General features: G+C 42.2%; 1 protein-coding gene across 8 annotated transcripts in view; it reads left to right on the top strand.

The window, feature by feature from the left end:
• The window catches only part of rptor (regulatory associated protein of MTOR, complex 1), a 263,688-nt gene that overhangs the window by 183,349 nt on the left and 62,759 nt on the right, over positions 1-17,580 (top strand). For 5 of the 8 annotated variants that reach the window (XM_037764855.1, XM_037764851.1, XM_037764853.1 and 2 more), the window contains 5 exons: positions 6,319-6,510; positions 11,237-11,377; positions 11,815-11,935; positions 12,355-12,384; positions 13,968-14,108. In XM_037764855.1, the coding sequence (XP_037620783.1) occupies positions 6,319-6,510; positions 11,237-11,377; positions 11,815-11,935; positions 12,355-12,384; positions 13,968-14,108 (625 nt within the window). The remainder of the gene's footprint in view (positions 1-6,318; positions 6,511-11,236; positions 11,378-11,814; positions 11,936-12,354; positions 12,385-13,967; positions 14,109-17,580) is intronic. The other 3 variants (XM_037764856.1, XM_037764854.1, XM_037764852.1) reach the window with 1 other exon arrangement.

Raw genomic sequence — 17,580 nt, 5'->3', positions numbered from 1 at the left:
CCAGTTTTTCCTCACCAAAATTTAGCCTAACTTTGCAGCGTTATTTAGCAACATAAAAATATGACATGGTAGCTACCGATGGATTCCTTCTAGTTTTATACGATACCATTAGATTCACTCTAGCTTTAAAGTTGAGGCTCCTAAAGACATAATAGCAGAGGTTAATTAAGATTTGATACAGTGTTTCAGAGAATGGATACAGTATCCCAAAACATAATATCGCGATATATTTTCTTGCACCCCTAGGTGTAACGTTATCCAGCATCCATGTTGCGTTAGCAGCCTATATCCAAGATACAGCAGCGAACTGCTGTGAACTGCAGTCAATGAGCCGCGGTGTGCCCACTGCAGAGCCCTGAAGCCCCGCCCCGCTTCTCCACACGACGCTGGTCTCTTGTTTATTCAAAGATTGTTAATATTGAACGTGTCCAAATTGCACCAAATTTGACCGGCTGAGCGGTTCTTGAGATATGTTAATAACTCACAGACAGAGATTCCGTGCTTCATAGCAAATAATCTAGAAGAAAAGAGATGAAACTCTGGTGCCTTTTTGACAACAGCCGCTAGATGGTGCTGATGTAGCACTGCCGCCATTTTGGACTGTGGCAATGGATGTACTGTATAAAGGGACGTCTGTAAATCAGAGGATACATTTTTGGGGGTAAATCAACTTCTCAGTAGGAACACTTAAATATCCCTCATTTAAATCATTATGTCCTAAAAGTTGTAAAAATAAACTAACAGCTGAATCCAGAGTTATTTTCCTCACCATAATGAACGTACATCAGACCCACGGGACTGCACCGCCCTGCGCGCTCATATGACATATCTGGTTCTGCCAGCGTCTTGCTAGCTGTATGCGGCTGTAATAATGGATATATTGGCTGTAATTCATCACTTTTATTATCTTCTAATACACCCATGGGCTGTATGCTGTAAGCCTGTATCGTGGTGGATGTATTAATCTAGTCTCTGTTCCCAAACAACCAGCTATCGGCCAGTAGCTAGTAGTGCTAGTAGCATTTCATCAACAGGATTTATTGTAGTTGTAGGCTATTTACTAACACGCAGGACAAAAGTACAGAGCACAGTCTCTTATAGATCCATGGTCTGTGGTCTACTGGACTCCATTTTGGAGACATGACATGAAAAAATGTGAGATTGCTCTCAAAATCTGTGTGTTGGATTTTTCTAACTTCCATTTATCGTCCATCGCTCACTTTCTGCTCCTTTGGGAAGCAGCCGGGCAAAAAAGTTAAATAAATAAATAAGTAAGTAAATGGTTAAAGCTGAAGTAGGCGAGATTGGAGTAAATATGATTAAAAAAAGTTATTTTTATAAAACAGTCGCTATATCATGACAGTAGTTCATGAAACAGGTAACCTGAAAGAAAATCATGTTCCTCCGGTGTCCTGTGCTCCTAACGGCATCTGCAAGATTTCACAGACCGGAGGAAAACAAGCAGCAAGAGCTGATCTGAGGTCTGCTGTCCAGCTGCCGTCTATGAGAGCCGGCTGTCAATCACTCGCAAACTCCGACTAAACGGTCAAACTAGGCAGCGCTGATCAAATATGAATCAATATTCTGTTACTGTAATGTCTATTTCCCTCATCAAATGTTCTCAGAATCATCTTGTAGTGTACTGTTTAGCTGTAAAATGAGAACGTTTTTGATGCCGCCACCATTTTGAAATCTGTTGAAGGAACACCAAGTTCCGGTCACATGACTTCAGCACAGCCAATTGAAACGCTCTCTCTCTGAAATGACCTGTGATTGGTCAAAGTCTCCCGTCACGGGCTAGATGTTCTAAAGCCTGAAAACAGAGCCATGAGGAGGAGCAGAAGTCTAGTTTTCTCTCAGAACACTTGAATTACAATATGATGAAGGTGAAATAAACATCAGAGATGCTTTGCTACAAGCAGAAACTGCAGGAGCAATTTAGGACATGGTGTTGCAAGTTCCTCCTCTAAATAGTATTCATTGGTGGCAGGGTGGTCAGAGCACTCACATTGTTGGGAACCCTTCTGCATCTTCAGCAGGTATCTCAGGGTCACAAGCGTTTCGCCCCTTAGCCTGTACGCTTCACCTGAGTGGGGCAGTGGAGACTACATTAGCCTTCACCTGCAGAAGGGTTTCAACTGGGGCTCTTGTCAACCACAGCTGCTTGAGCTGCTCTCAGGTTATTATGGGATTTTTTATATATAGAAAGGGTATTATGGGATTTTTGCCCAATGATGCCAAAAATATACTGCCTAGTGAAGCTTTAATAGGATGTGTGGAGGAATTTTTTAGAGCAATTAATTGGAGACTGAAAAAGTGGACCGGAGATCAGGAATGACTTATACTGGAGGTTTATTTATGACTTGAATTCAAGGAGAATTGAGTCAGCAAATACAAGTCAACAAGTCAACAAGTCAACAAGTGTGCAATTAACTCAATTCTGAGGAGCCTCTCCTAAGACACAAACAGGCAAGATTACTCAAACATGGTAAATGTCTACAAAACAACACATGGATATCAGTGAGTCAGGAATGTGTGCATGTCTGCCACTGTTGTGTGAGACCCCCCTGCCCCCCTTCCTCCCCCTTTGCGCTGACATTGGGAGGTACATAAAAAAACAGGCTGGCCAATTATCAGAGGCCTTCAACATGTACTGGGGGGTAGTGGGACACGGCTAGAGACTGACCAGTGACCTGGGGTACCCAGCAAATGGTTTCAATATAAGGAATAATTCCTTAACAGTATGCATATTTATAATATTCTTATTGTTCAATGCAGGCCATTTTGGTAGCGATATTACATATATGACAAGAGAATAGAAATAATATTGTTTAACTTTTGTACGTCACTTGGTAGGTGGACGTTTTACTGGCGTCCGGTAGTCGCTTTCAATCCAAAATGGCGGAAGCGTAGCTCTGCTGCTGGGCGCTGATGTTGCAATGGAACGAACAATTGACTTCTTATCAATATACGTTCTTTGTTCATAGTTCGATGGAATTAATGCTGTTGAAATATCCATTATGTTGACTTACCATGGAAGTCATTGTGGTACAGGTAGTTCCAACCGGGCCTGTATTTCTGTAATGGTTGACACACACATTTTCTTACTTTTCACGAAGTTCAGCATCCTTTACAGTCAACCAACGCACTGCATTTGTGGTACCTCATGAAAAGAAGAAACCTGAAGGCAACTAAAAAGAAGAAAAGGAGAGTACTTGTTAATACTCTGCACAAATTGATTCAATCAAAAAGAAAGTTTGAAAAGGATTTTGAATAGAGGACTTAAGACTGCCTCAAACCTTGATGGACCAATTACCTTTTGTTAACAAAAAAGAGATGTGAGGAGGGCTGAAGGGGTTCAAAGGAATAAAGTCATACTGCTGCACACCTCATAATCTTTTTGTCCATCACAATTTGAGGTTACAGGTTAGTGGTGATTAACGGACTAATGATGTACAAATGTGCTCTCAGCCCGGAGCCTCTGTGCTGCTCAGGAGGATTAAGGCTGATATATAATGCACATATTGTCATTTTTATTAAAAATGAAATGCTGGCAGGTCAGTGTTGACTACCACACTTTCAAGACCAGAGTGTTTTTAATAGGTGGTGACTCATGGGAAATTATATCTTACACAAATGGCCTCGCCACCATTATTACTTCATACCTCACAGTCCTTAAAATCCTCTTACATCTTCTTTAATGTATGTACAGTAGGTATCCCTACCAAGCCTTTTCTAAAAATGGTGTATCTGAATATTTCTGCATACTGGGGTCCCTAAATAAATAAATTTGGTATCACTGTAAAGCTGAGACTCTTGTGGATTCAATGAGTCCAACTGTATTCATGTGTGATGATGTTAGTCCCCATAGGAGACATTTCATTGTAGTGAGAACATTTTTTAAAATTTCACTTCACTGTATAAAATGACCTGTGGTGACCTCTAGGATATCACAGCCTCATGAAACTTTACAGCCACAAACTAGAGACCTAGAACATTCAGAGGATGGATGGATCAAACTAGAGACCTAGAGCATTCAGAGGATGGATGGATCAAACTAGAGACCTAGAGCATTCAGAGGATGGATGGATCAGACTAGAGACCTAGAGCATTCAGAGGATGGATGGATCAGACTAGAGACCTAGAACATTCAGAGGATGGATGGATCAGACTAGAGACCTAGAGCATTCAGAGGATGGATGGATCAAACTAGAGACCTAAAGCATTCAGAGGATGGATGGATCAAACTAGAGACCTAGAGCATTCAGAGGATGGATGGATCAAACTAGAGACCTAGAACATTCAGAGGATGGATGGATCAAACTAGAGACCTAGAGCATTCAGAGGATGGATGGATCAAACTAGAGACCTAGAGCATTCAGAGGATGGATGGATCAAACTAGAGACCTAGAGCATTCAGAGGATGGATGGATCAGACTAGAGACCTAGAGCATTCAGAGGATGGATGGATCAAACTAGAGACCTAGAGCATTTAGAGGATGGATGGATCAGACTAGAGACCTAGAGCATTCAGAGGATGGATGGATCAAACTAGGGACCTAGAGCATTCAGAGGATGGATGGATCAAACTAGAGACCTAGAACATTCAGAGGATGGATGGATCAAACTAGAGACCTAGAGCATTCAGAGGATGGATGGATCAAACTAGAGACCTAGAGCATTCAGAGGATGGATGGATCAAACTAGAGACCTAGAACATTCAGAGGATGGATGGATCAAACTAGAGGCCTAGAACATTCAGAGGATGGATGGATCAAACTAGAGACCTAGAGCATTCAGAGGATGGATGGATCAGACTAGAGACCTAGAGCATTCAGAGGATGGATGGATCAAACTAGAGACCTAGAGCATTCAGAGGATGGATGGATCAAACTAGAGACCTAGAACATTCAGAGGATGGATGGATCAAACTAGAGACCTAGAGCATTCAGAGGATGGATGGATCAGACTAGAGACCTAGAGCATTCAGAGGATGGATGGATCAAACTAGAGACCTAGAGCATTCAGAGGATGGATGGATCAGACTAGAGACCTAGAGCATTCAGAGGATGGATGGATCAAACTAGAGACCTAGAACATTCAGAGGATGGATGGCTCAAACTAGAGACCTAGAACATTCAGAGGATGGATGGATCAAACTAGAGACCTAGAGCATTCAGAGGATGGATGGCTTGCCTAGCTACATTGACAATAAGGGGGTTTCTGAGTAGTTTACGCAACAGAAGTGTTCGCCATCCAATCGCCGAAAAATGTAATTCTTGCAGAAATCTCCAAATGTCAAAAGTTTTTGATTCCAAATCACAGCATGGCTTTTTCTATGGTGTTCCTAAAGGACTTGGTGTCTTAATGTGGTATTTTGGATGGATTATTGATCAGTTTTATCAATTCTCCAGTGGTAAAAAATGGTTAAATTTAGCACCAAATCTGTGTAACAAATGGTATCAACCCAAAAATTGCTGCAACAGCTAATGAGACATAATAGAGCATGGGGATGACCATCATATACTTCTATCATCATGTTTTTAGACCATATACACTTTCAACATTTATTACGTCCGCCAAGGCCAAAGGCCTCGTTGGTCTGTCTGTTTGTCTGTTAGCAAGATTACTCCAAAAGTCTGTGATGGATTTGAATGAAATGTTTTGGAGGAGTGGTGTGTGGCACAATGAACAATCCATTCAATTTTGGTGGCGATCCGGATCATGATCTGGATTCAGGATTTTTTTTTAAGAATATTGATCAGCCAGAGCATTAAGACCACAGGGTATAACACATGCGCAGTGTAGCTGATGACGCGTTGATGACGTGTGACCCCGCCTTCTTCCTTCTGCTAGCAGAGAGATACGTGTGTGGATGTGTGGCGAGACTCCGAGGTGCTGAAGGCTGCTGAATGAGAGAGGCAGCCGTCGATACGTTACACAGAAACACACCGTGTTAACAATAAGCCGACCAACCTCACGGTACCGCCAGCTGTGAGCTGGGATCTGTTTTTAGAGTCAGGCACCTTGACGGAGGTCTAGTTTCTAGTTTTAGTTAATTTAAGTTTGAGCTGCATCTCAAATTAATCTTCAGGTTTCCAGCTTTCAGATGATGTACACCACTTCTATGTGGCATCTACTGTTGACCTGCTATCTCCCCCTAAAGAACCCCCGTACCCTGTACCTCCCTAAAGAACCCCCGTAACCCCCTAAAAAAGACTAAAATGAGTCTATTGTGGGTCTCAGAGGGTTAAAACCTCAATGTAAAACATCTCACATTCTTCATTCTGCATCACTCCATCTCCTCTCCCCCACCAGGAGGCCTGTCTGCAGGGCAACCTAATAGCCAACTGCCTGGAGCAGCTGTCGGACCCCCATCCCCTGCTTCGCCAGTGGGTGGCCATTTGCCTGGGCCGCATCTGGCAGAACTTTGACCCAGCGCGCTGGTGCGGGGTTCGGGACAGCGCCCACGAGAAACTCTACACCCTGCTGTCGGATCCCATCCCTGAGGTGAGATGGAGGTTCATACCAAAGTTCAGCTACGTTTGAAAAAAATACGAGGAGATGTTTTTGATAATTTTCCAAGTTCCGCACTGCAAAAAGGGAAATACGGGAAGAAGCCGTAAGAGCAATGCAAACTGGTAGATCTAAGGCGCACGGACAGCATGAGCAGCTCCAAGCACACCTCTTTTGGTTCATGTATGTGCAGCAATGCAAAGTGCAAAAGGGCTGGGTGACGTGGGATATGCACCTGTCGTTGTACTGCTATGAAAACAGGGCTCATAAGTGTTAACACTAGGGCTGTCAGTCCATGAAAATATTGAATCCAGATTAATCCCATGATTGTTCGTAGTTAATCGTGATTAATTACACATTCTTTATCTGTTCAAAATGTACCTTAAGAGGAGATTTGTCAAGTATTTAATACCATGCTTACTTTACGCAAATATATATATTTATTATTTGAAATCAATTAACAACACAAAATGTTATGCATTTAACATAAAAAATATGCTGAAATCATAACATGGCAAACTGCAGCCCAACAGGCAACAACAGCTGTCAGTGTGTCAGTGTGCTGACTTGACTATGACTTGCCCCAAACTGCATGTGATTATCATAAAGTGGGCATGTCTGTAAAGGGGAGACTCGTGGGTACCCATAGAACCCATTTACATTCACATATCTGGAGGTCAGAGGTCAAGGGACCCCTTTGAAACTGCTAGTTTTTCCTTGCCAACATTTAGTGTAACTTTGGAGCGTTGTTTAAACTCCTTCACGACATGCAAGTATGACATTTGGTACTGATGGATTCTTTAGGTTTTCTAGTTTCATGTGATGCCAGTATCTTGTTCTAGCTTGAAAAGCTAAAACCTAAAAAGCGCAAGTTGCATTAATGCGTTCAAGAAATGAATGGTGTTAAACCAAATTTGCGTTACTTTGATAGCCCTACTTAACACAGAACAAAATCTGATCTTGTATTCAAAACAAGACGGCAAATTACAGACAATGGAAAAGTGTCAAGGAATTCTCTGGTATACACAGATGTTCTGCAGGTCTAATCTATTAATACCGACTAATAAGAGTCAGTTTTGTGAAAGAAAGTAAACATACACAGGCCCAAACAGTTTGGACCAATCATATTCAAACAGGACGGTCAGCTGGCTCGTGTGTGGACCAGAGGGACAGCGAGGCAGAGTTTGCCCTGAAGTTCACCCAGACACTTGGTGCCCTCACTCACACACTGCACATATTTGCATGCATTCACACACACACACACACACATACACGCGCACACACACACACACACACACACACACACACATACACACACACACACACAAGCACACGCACACATGCACACACACACACACACACACACACACACACACACACACACACACACACACACATGCACACACAAGGAACATCTGTTTCCAGCAGTTACTTCCTCATTCCCGTGGACAGACAGCTGCTCTGGCAGTAGGGTTGAAACTGAGGTTTGCACACACATCCACACATGCACTAAGTACTTATACTTTCCCAGCTGCATTTCCAGGTTGTTCATGTATTTTACTTTAAGAATTTAGAGTGTGTTTATATTTAAGGCCACTGGAGACTCTTAAGATTCTCCTCAGGTGTTAGATTGAGACTCTTCCCATGCTGCAGTATCTCTATCGGTCTGTGTGTGTGTGTGTGTGTGTGTGTGTGTGTGGGAGGGGGGGGGGGGTTGTGCATGTGTTCCCTCAGATCCTCGTGGAAATGAGTGAAGAAGGTGATGAGTAGTTGAAGGGTGACAGAAAGAGAAAGGGGGAGCAGAGATCTGTGACCAAGCAGAGAGTTTAATTAAGTTTAAAGAAAAGTGTGAAGGGACACAGCTGAGATGACACTGTTGTTTAGTCATAGTTTGCAAGTCACTACAGCACAAACACACACATATAGAGCACTCATATTTAGGGCTGTCAATTGATTACAAGTTTTAATCGCGTGATTGTCCATAGTGAACCGCGATTGATCACAATTAATCACACATTTTTTAGCTGTTCAAAATGTACCTTAAAGGGACTGTTTGTAATAATCAGAAATGCTTGTTAACAGAAAGTCAACTAAAGTCAGCGTCCTGTTGATTGCGCTTGTGCTCGCTCTACATAGACATGAATGAGCATCACTCAACACAGTGAGGAGACACACGTCAGCTAAAAGCACAGTATCACTCTGCATTTCAGCTGCTTTGCAGTAATGTTAGCTGACCAGACGAAGGTCTCTCCATGAATCACTGCTGATCCTAGTGTTGGTTTTTCCTGCCTCAGCCTCCCGACCGCGGCCGGAGGGAACAGGGGAGACACCGGAGTTTTGGTCGGAGACGATAACGTTTCTCTCTGCGGAGCCCCGTCACTTCACAAGACACGGGAAACCTCTGTTGGTCTGGAGGAGCTGCAGCAGTTATTTCTGCACAAAACGTCCACTGTACATTCACTAGATATTCTCAGAGCTAAACTAACTCTTCTGCAGTGTGGAGTGTGCGTGCATGCACGTGAGAGTGAAGCGAAATAGCGAGAACGAGCGCGGTGTGTGAGTGAAGGCAAGCAGAGGAGCAGAGTACAGCAGAGACTCCGGTCCTGGAGACCAAAGCTACGGTCTCCCCCGCGTCCTCCAACCGCGGCCAACACTGTTTAACAGACGGGCTTCACGAGATACAACTTTGTAGTTTTGGTGCTTCCATGTAGTTTGTGTTGGAGTCTGAGTCTGAACAGCGTAGCCACATGCGAGCGCGCATGGGACACCGACCCGCAATGATTTATACGTATAAGAAGATACAAACAGTCCCTTTAAAGGGAGATTTGTTTGACAAATTAGCTTGCTTTAGCAAATGTATGTATATATTTATTATTGTAAATCGATGAACAACACAAAACAATGACAGATATTGTCCAGAAAACCCTCACAGGTACTACATTTAGCATAAAAAATATGCTCTAATCATAACATGGCAAACTGAAGCCCAACAGGTAACAACAGCTGTCAGTGTGTCAGTGTGCTGACTTGACTATGATTTGCCCCAAACTGCATGTGATTATCATAAAGTGGTCATGTCTGTAAAGGGGAGACTCGTGGGTACCCATAGAACCCATTTACATTCACATATCTGGAGGTCAGAGGTCAAGGAACCCCTTTGAAACTGCCAGTTTTTCCAACATTTAGTGTAACTTTGGAGCGTTGTTTAACCTCCTTTACGACATGCAAGTATGACATTTGGTACCGTTGGAATCTTTAGGTTTTCTAGTTTCATGTGATGCCAGTATCTTGTTCTAGCTTTAAAAGCTAAAACCTAAGAAGCGCAAGTTGCATTAATGCGTTAAATAAATTAGTGTCAACGAATTTGCGTTAATGTGTTATTAGCCCTAAAAAAAAGGTTTTTACACGTCAGAAAGTTGACATGTCCCAAAAGTATTCAGGTCATTCTGCTGGGCGGTGTCGGGGGGTTCTGGTACTCATATTGTATGGAACCCCTCTACCACTCTACACACCAATCATAAGACAAATATGTTTCAACAAAACAAAACACAAATGCAACCAGAGTTACTGCTGCTCAGTAATTTGTATTAAATATTGTTTATAATATAAGGCTATGTAATATAACAACATCACTTACTATGGCTTCCAAAAACAGCATGGATGTAAATCAACACATCTCAGTGTAGATGGTAGAACTAGCTGAAGGCTGTCTGCCTGAGTGAGGTTGGCCCATTAAGATGCTTTCCAGTATTATCGTCTTGTGTTTTCATTTGGTTTTAAGTCACAGTGCTTTTATGACTTTCTTTTATTCCAGGTCTTAGAAAGAACATTACAATATGTTCAACCGACATGTTTCAGCTGATCATTTTAATTGGAGCGGAGCAAGCCATATCAAAGCAACATCTGTGTGCAGCTGCATCACAAGATTAGAAAGTAGCTGTTATGATGATGATGCATCTTCATGCCTGCGACAACAACAAACATGTTTTCTGTCACCACAACAAACAATATGCCCAAATATTCATTCTTGTGCTGTAATTTGGTTCAGTTTGTGAATCCAGTCCCCTCATAGAAAATTCCTTCTGTGCGATGGCAAGTTTGGATTAAACATCCAATGAAGCGGGCAGAGAAAGTAATGAGTTTTAGTGACAAAAGGCAGCTCACTGGAGCACACAGCACTGATCATCTCCAGTACATTTCATAGTGATACATTGAGAGAAAATTGAACCAAAATGACTTTAAAACCCAAGGTTTTTATGCCTCCGGGCCGGCGACAGCCATGGCCGGAGTTTGTACGGTCCATTTTTGTGAACGTGATATCTCAGGTACACCTGGAGAAAATTTCTTCAAATTTGGCATAAACATCCACTCAAGGATGAACTGATTAGATTTTGGTGGTCAAAGGTCAAGGTCACTGTGACCTGACGTCCATCCCATTCTCATGAACGGGATATCTCAGGAACACCTGGAGAGAATTTCTTCAGATTTGTCACAAAGGGTACACTTGGATTTTCGGATGAGCGGATTAGATTTTGGTGGGTTAGGGTTCAGGACTTCAGACAGTTAAAAAAGGCAGAGCTGTGCTTCAATGAAGGGAGATCCGATTGACACAACATCCAACCGCATCAAAAATGGCTTCAACCTTGTGTTTGTTTATTATTTATTGAACTAAGGGGAAATGAAGTTGAAAGTGTTGTTGTGTTTGTTGTGCCGCTTGCAGGTGAGGTGTGCGGCCGTCTTTGCTCTGGGGACGTTTGTGGGAAACTCTGCTGAGAGGACGGACCACTCCACCACCATCGACCACAACGTGGCCATGATGCTGGCCCAGCTCATCAACGATGGCAGCCCCGTGGTCCGCAAGGTCACTGCAGCACAATAACACACACAAAATACACACAGTTTATTAGAGTATCACATGCATGTGATAGTGAGACAATCAAGTAAAATGCCTGATGCGAGTGGAAACTATGATATGAAAATAGAATATAAAATATATATATATTATTTTTACATATGTTATGTTTTAAAAGACCCTAAATGAACACTGCAAGTGGATTTCTTGATTACTTCATTATTCAAACAGCATTATATCTTTTTATCACTATAAGCGATTTCTACTATAACAGTGATCACTGGAGGCGGTTTCCACTGTAATATAATATTTATGTTTGAGGTTTAATACTCTTGTCACCATTATAGCTGGAAAAATCCTGCTTGGCTTGAAGATATCAAGAAAAGAAAATCCTAATCAGTGGAACAGGGTCATCATTATGTGTCCCATTGTTTCCCGTTTGACAGGAGCTGGTAGTAGCACTGAGTCACCTGGTGGTCCAATATGAAAGCAACTTCTGTACAGTCGCACTCCAGTTTATAGAAGAGGAGAAGAACTACACGGTGCCGTCACCAGCCAACACCACAGGTACTGTAGACACACACACACACACACACACACACAGTTCATATTTACAAACTGACTGGATTTTAGAGCAAGAATGCAGACCATTTGAAGAAAGCTATAGAAGTGGATTTTGTTGGGTTTTTTTCAAGCATACCTCCATATTCCCTGAAAGGTTCCCATTGCACTTCTAATATATCCATAGACTGGGGATTCAACTCACCAATGAATTTGTAAATCGGAGAGATCATACCCTTGGTTTCCGCATGAAATGATGACAAAGTAGTATAAATGTGCTGAACTGCTTTTTGATGAAACTCATCAGTTGTAAATATTGATGAAAGTGGGTGTGTGGTACATTTTATTTTATTGCAAATTGTTCAGAAGATGCAAAAACTCCATTTATATACACATTAATAAGTTGAATCCCATTTCCATGCCAGGCACAAAAGGCCAGATCTGTCAGTGCTCAGGTAAAAAAATAGTAATCAAAGGACTTTGTAGGCCATAGTAATTCCTAAATCGTGAACATATTTTAAACATACTGCATACGACAGGACTGGTGGCTGGGCTATCATAACGATTTTCAAGGCAGAGAATACTAGAACGTGAAAAGGGTTAGATTAGATCTAATGAGGAGGTCATAGGATCTACAGTAGGGACCACTATGCCAAGTGAGAACTAATTCTCCTATTTTTTGTGCAGCTGGGTTGATATAATTCACTTTTCCCTTAATTTAGTTTAAAGTCAGACAATTTTTCAAATTGATCCAATTTAGCCAGAACGTAAGGAGCTGAAGATACAGGGTTTCTGACAAATAGGAGAAGGTCATCTGCATATAACGCTACTTTACAGTGAAAGTTATACCTTCAAATGCATGGACGGTTTACGACATAGGACATACAGGCGGTTGCCTAGGGCGCCACCTTCTGAGTGGCGCTGGTCGCCATCTAAAAAAATAAATAGATAAATGCCACCCTTCATCATTTTCTGCATTGAGGTAACAAATAAAGAAAGAAAGAAATACACTTTTCACCCCTGTAACTGTCTTTCTCACACTTTTTCATCTGCCCGGCCTCTTATTTGTTAATAAAAGTGTAAATTGTAGTGAAACTGACTAAACACTTTTAAGACTACAATATCAGGGACCAACTGTTTATTTAAATTATAATAAATACAGTTTATTATGAAAATACAAATCTTAATTTTTGTCTTAGATCCACTGTGATGTCTGATGTGTGTTGCGGTTTACGGGGCTAGGGTTAGGGTTCTGGGGGGCTGAACCCTAACGCTAGAGCGGTATCGCTGCCATATGCAGGGCGGCTGTGGCTCAGAGGGTAGAGCAGGTTGTCCATCAATCGGAAGGTCGGTGGTTCGATCCCCGGCTGCTCCGGGTCACATGTCGATGTGTCCTTGAGCAAGACACTTAACCCCAAATTGCTCCCGGAAGAATAGCCATCGGTGTGTGAATGAGCATTTAGATTAGATCCTGATGGGCAAAGTTGGCCTCTGCCATCAGTGTATGAATGGGTGTGTGAATGGGTGAATACTGACATGTAGTGTAAAGTGCTTTGAGTGGTCTGAAGACTAGAAAAGCGCTATAGAGGCAGCAGTGGGGGGCTCCAAATCCAAATTTCGCCAAGGGCACCAAAAGGGCTAGAGGGCTGTATCGTAATGAAATAGCAAGAGAGTTAATTACCAGATCGAAAAGTAATAGAGGAAGGGGGTCCTTCCTCCAAGACCCCATTTTGTCCCTTTCCGAAGAAGGAAATACCTGAATTGTACACGCCAAAGGACGTGTGTACAACAGTTTCACCAAAGAAATTAAGTTTGGAAATTTGAAAATTCAAAGGAAACTCCACTCCACCTGGTCAAATGCTTTTTCTAAAAGGGCAGTGTACATTGTGTTTCCAGGTATTGAAAAAACAGTGCCTCCCTTGAACTAATCCAGTCTGATCAGTAAGAATCTAGTCTGATAATGAAGTGTTACTTATTCTAACCGTACACTATTGTCCTGGTTCTGACCTGATTGATGTCCTCCTGTGTTTACGTCCAGAGCCCGGTAACCTGACTCCAGTGAGGGACAGCCCGGCCATCCCACGCCTGCGATCGGTCAACTCCTACACCAACATTCGAGCTGCTACCACTGCCCGCAACCTGAACAAGAGCCTGCAGAACCTCAACCTCAATGAAGAGGGTAGGAGAGGGGGAGTGCTGGGAAATGGAGCGAGAGAGAAAATAAGGCAGATGGGAGAGAGATAAATAAGATGAAGCCGGAATTTAGATGAATCTGTAGGAGGACTGAATGAAGACAAAGAAGAAGATTTAGTCAGCCGAATGACAGAAATGAATCCAAGGAGAGACCATTAGCACATTTCATTAGGTTTTTGGCTTTGGACCGTGGACGTAAGAGTCCTCAGGCTTACTTCTTCATTCTATCATTTCCATTCGTGAGACGGACTCAGTGAGCATTAAGAAGAGCTTTTACAACCAGCAGAGAGGTTGTGACCAGTTTGTGGTGTGTTATTTATTCCAGTCCAGCTCTCAAGTGCAGTAACTGGTAGAAACTGGAAACTGCTCCTCTTCCATGTCTTATAAATGTGTGTTGTGGATAAATGCCAGAACACACATGGGCCATTTATTATAACTGCACAATTTAGTTGTGTAGTAAACTTGATCAAGATTTTGGATTCCAAAATAATGCTCCCTCTTCAGTGGTGAACTTAGGCCCTTTCCCAAAGTACTCCCAATCTGCTATAGTGTTACTCCCAGGCAGCAACCTCCGGCTCTGAGAAGTGAAGCCAATGCTGAAGTGCCTTAAACCTGCATTCTTTCTAAAAGCCAGCAGGGGGCGACTCCTCTGGTTGCTAAAAGAAGTCTGATTGTATAGAAGTCTTTGAGAAAATGACCCTACTTCTCACTTGATTTATTCCCTCAGTAAACATTGTAAACATGAGTTTATGGTCTCAGTCACTAGTTTCAAGTCTTCTTCAATACAGCATGATGTTCATTTAGTAAATGATGGTCCCATTTAGAGTAAAATAGACCATAAAGCAGGGGATGCTTTAGGGCGGGGCTACCTTGTGATTGACAGGTTGCTACCAAGGCGTTGTCCGGTCTAGGAGTTGTCCGTGTTTTCGTCTTAGAATTTGAACTCTTTCACAGTGTGTTCTCACTGCCTGAAAGTTAATTATAACTTTTTTAGTCGCCTAAAAAATGTTTAAGGTCTTTGCACACCAAGTCTGTTTTTTTTCCGTAAGCAGTACAAGACAAAACTGAATAATTACGTGGGTGCGATGGACAGTACTAGTCCCAAACGGGGCTAATGAATGAATGACATTAGCAAGAAGCTATCGACAAAAAAAATAAGGACTTGGTGTGCAAAGGCTTTTGTTCAGTGTTCAGTTATACTTAGCTCCACCATCTCGTGTCACTTCTGGTTGCAAAAAAGATGGCTGCAGCCAAAAACCAAGATGGCAACTGCCAAAATGCCGAACTCGAGGCTTCAAAACTTTAGTCCACAAACCAAAGGGCGACATCGCGGTGACTACATCCACTTCTTATATACAGTCTATGGTCACTCCACATAAAGTAACACTTGCAGCTAAGGAGGACTCTACATTCAGGGATCAAGCAGCAGTACCCAACAAAAGGGATTTAAAGAAGTTAAACATGTCAGCTTTTCTTTAATTAAGGTCAGTCAATTACTGCTTCAGACTCCAAAGACCTTTTTAATTGGCTAATGTCTCCTGGGAATTTTTCAATTACTAATTTTAGCAGTTTAATGGTAGGGTTCAAATTGCCCTGACTCTGATTTAGGCATTAGTGAATCCCAGTTTTCTCCCCAATCTCTTTATCATAGTCCTGTAGAGCAGTGGTTCTCAACCCTTTTCATGTCAAGGACCCCTAAATTGATACACACAAGGTCACAGAACCCCATTTGATAATATTTTATTTCAGGGACCTCCATCGAAAAAAGATGTTGGTTGTTATGATGAAGACCAGAACTCTATAGTTATCAACAACAGCTGAGGAGATAACCATGGAGGAAGTGAATCCTTTGATCAGAATAGTCAATGACTCACTGAATTAAAGCTGCAGTAGTCAGAATGTTTTTGGCATCATTGCACAAAAATTCCATAATAACCTTTCAGCATATTGTAATTCAAGTGTTCTGAGAGAAAACTAGACTTCTGCTCCTCCTCATGGCTCTGTTTTCAGACTTTAGAACATCTAGCCTGTGACAGGAGACTTTGACCAATCACAGGTCATTTCAGAGAGAGAGCGTTCCTATTGGCTGTGCTCTGGCTACTGGGCGGAGCTTTGTATTTCCTCAACTGATCTCAACATGGCTGCTGGGTCACAAACTTTCTCATTTTACAGTTAAACGGTAAGACAAGATACAATATTGATTCATATTTGATCAGCTCTGCTAGTTTGACAGTTTGATCAGAGTAAGTGAGTGATTGACAGCTGCTCAGAGACGGAAGGCTCCAGCTCAGCTCTGATTGGTTGTTTTCCTCCGGTCTGTGAAATCTTGCAGATGCCGTTAGGAGCACCGGAGGACACAGAGGAACAGGATTTTTTTCAGTTTACCTGTCTCATGCACTACTGTCAGGATGACTGTTTTACAGAAATACCTTTTTTTAATCATATTTGCTCCAATTCTACCCACTACTGCTTTAAATAGGGAAAATAAACTATTCCCCATTTTTCTGGGGACCACCTGGATCTCCTTCAAGGACCCCTGGTGGAGAACCACGGCTGTAGGATACGTTGTTTATGAAGCAACTCTTCCCAATATTCCTCCAACATATCCAAATTGGGTTCTGCTTTATCAAGCTCCTCATTGATATCGGACATAGGTTTAATAGTTGTTGCTCTGCTACTAATCTTCTTTCTTCTATCTTGTTGCCTCGCCATGGTCCCACAGATATCTGCCGCAGTGACAAACTCAGTGGCACATTGGGAATTTTATAATTTCATCATTTCAATCCCAGCTGTTGGCACCGATCAGATGCAGATTCAGGAAGCAGACATTCTTGCGGGTTTATCCTTATTCACATATTTACCAAAAAAGAAGGAGGGAGCAAACGGGGACAACAAACATGGAGCTGTGCTCCTTTGTCTCGGCTCAGCCCAGATCAGTCCAGCGCGTGTGCAGACCTCACTAAGCCTGTCTGATCACCAGTGGGGACTGGGAGCTGTCCATGGTGCTGGACTAACTGTAGGCTTGTTGAGAGGAGCTCAAACAGGGGCAGGGTAAACACTGTGGGACGTACTCACTGCTCTCAACCATGAGAAGGAAACATCCATCCCCATGGATACTGATAGATAGCAAGCTCACTGAGCTGTGGGATTATGGGGTTTCCCTAAGGATGCATTACACCTCCAAAACAATGAGCACTTGCTCCAAGTGTTCTTGGTTTTAATTTGTGCATGCATTGTTTGAGTTAAAGATCTGCACTTTTGAAAGTATTATGTCTAATAATGTGGAAAATTAGGAAGTTTTAACTGTCAATTTAGAGCAGTAAAAGTATTTTGTTCCTGAAAAAAATGACAACATAATTATGATAGATAGTCCTAATGCTAAGCATGATAATCATGTAATAATTTAAGGCGCAGTCATATCACCCTAACATCTATGTCCACAGCTTGGTGACCAAATG

Source organism: Sebastes umbrosus, chromosome 3 (genome assembly GCF_015220745.1).
Source record: "Sebastes umbrosus isolate fSebUmb1 chromosome 3, fSebUmb1.pri, whole genome shotgun sequence".
In the NCBI taxonomy this organism is placed as follows: domain Eukaryota; kingdom Metazoa; phylum Chordata; class Actinopteri; order Perciformes; family Sebastidae; genus Sebastes; species Sebastes umbrosus.
Note: the sequence above shows the minus strand (reverse complement) of the source record. Positions and strands in the feature narration are given on the sequence as shown.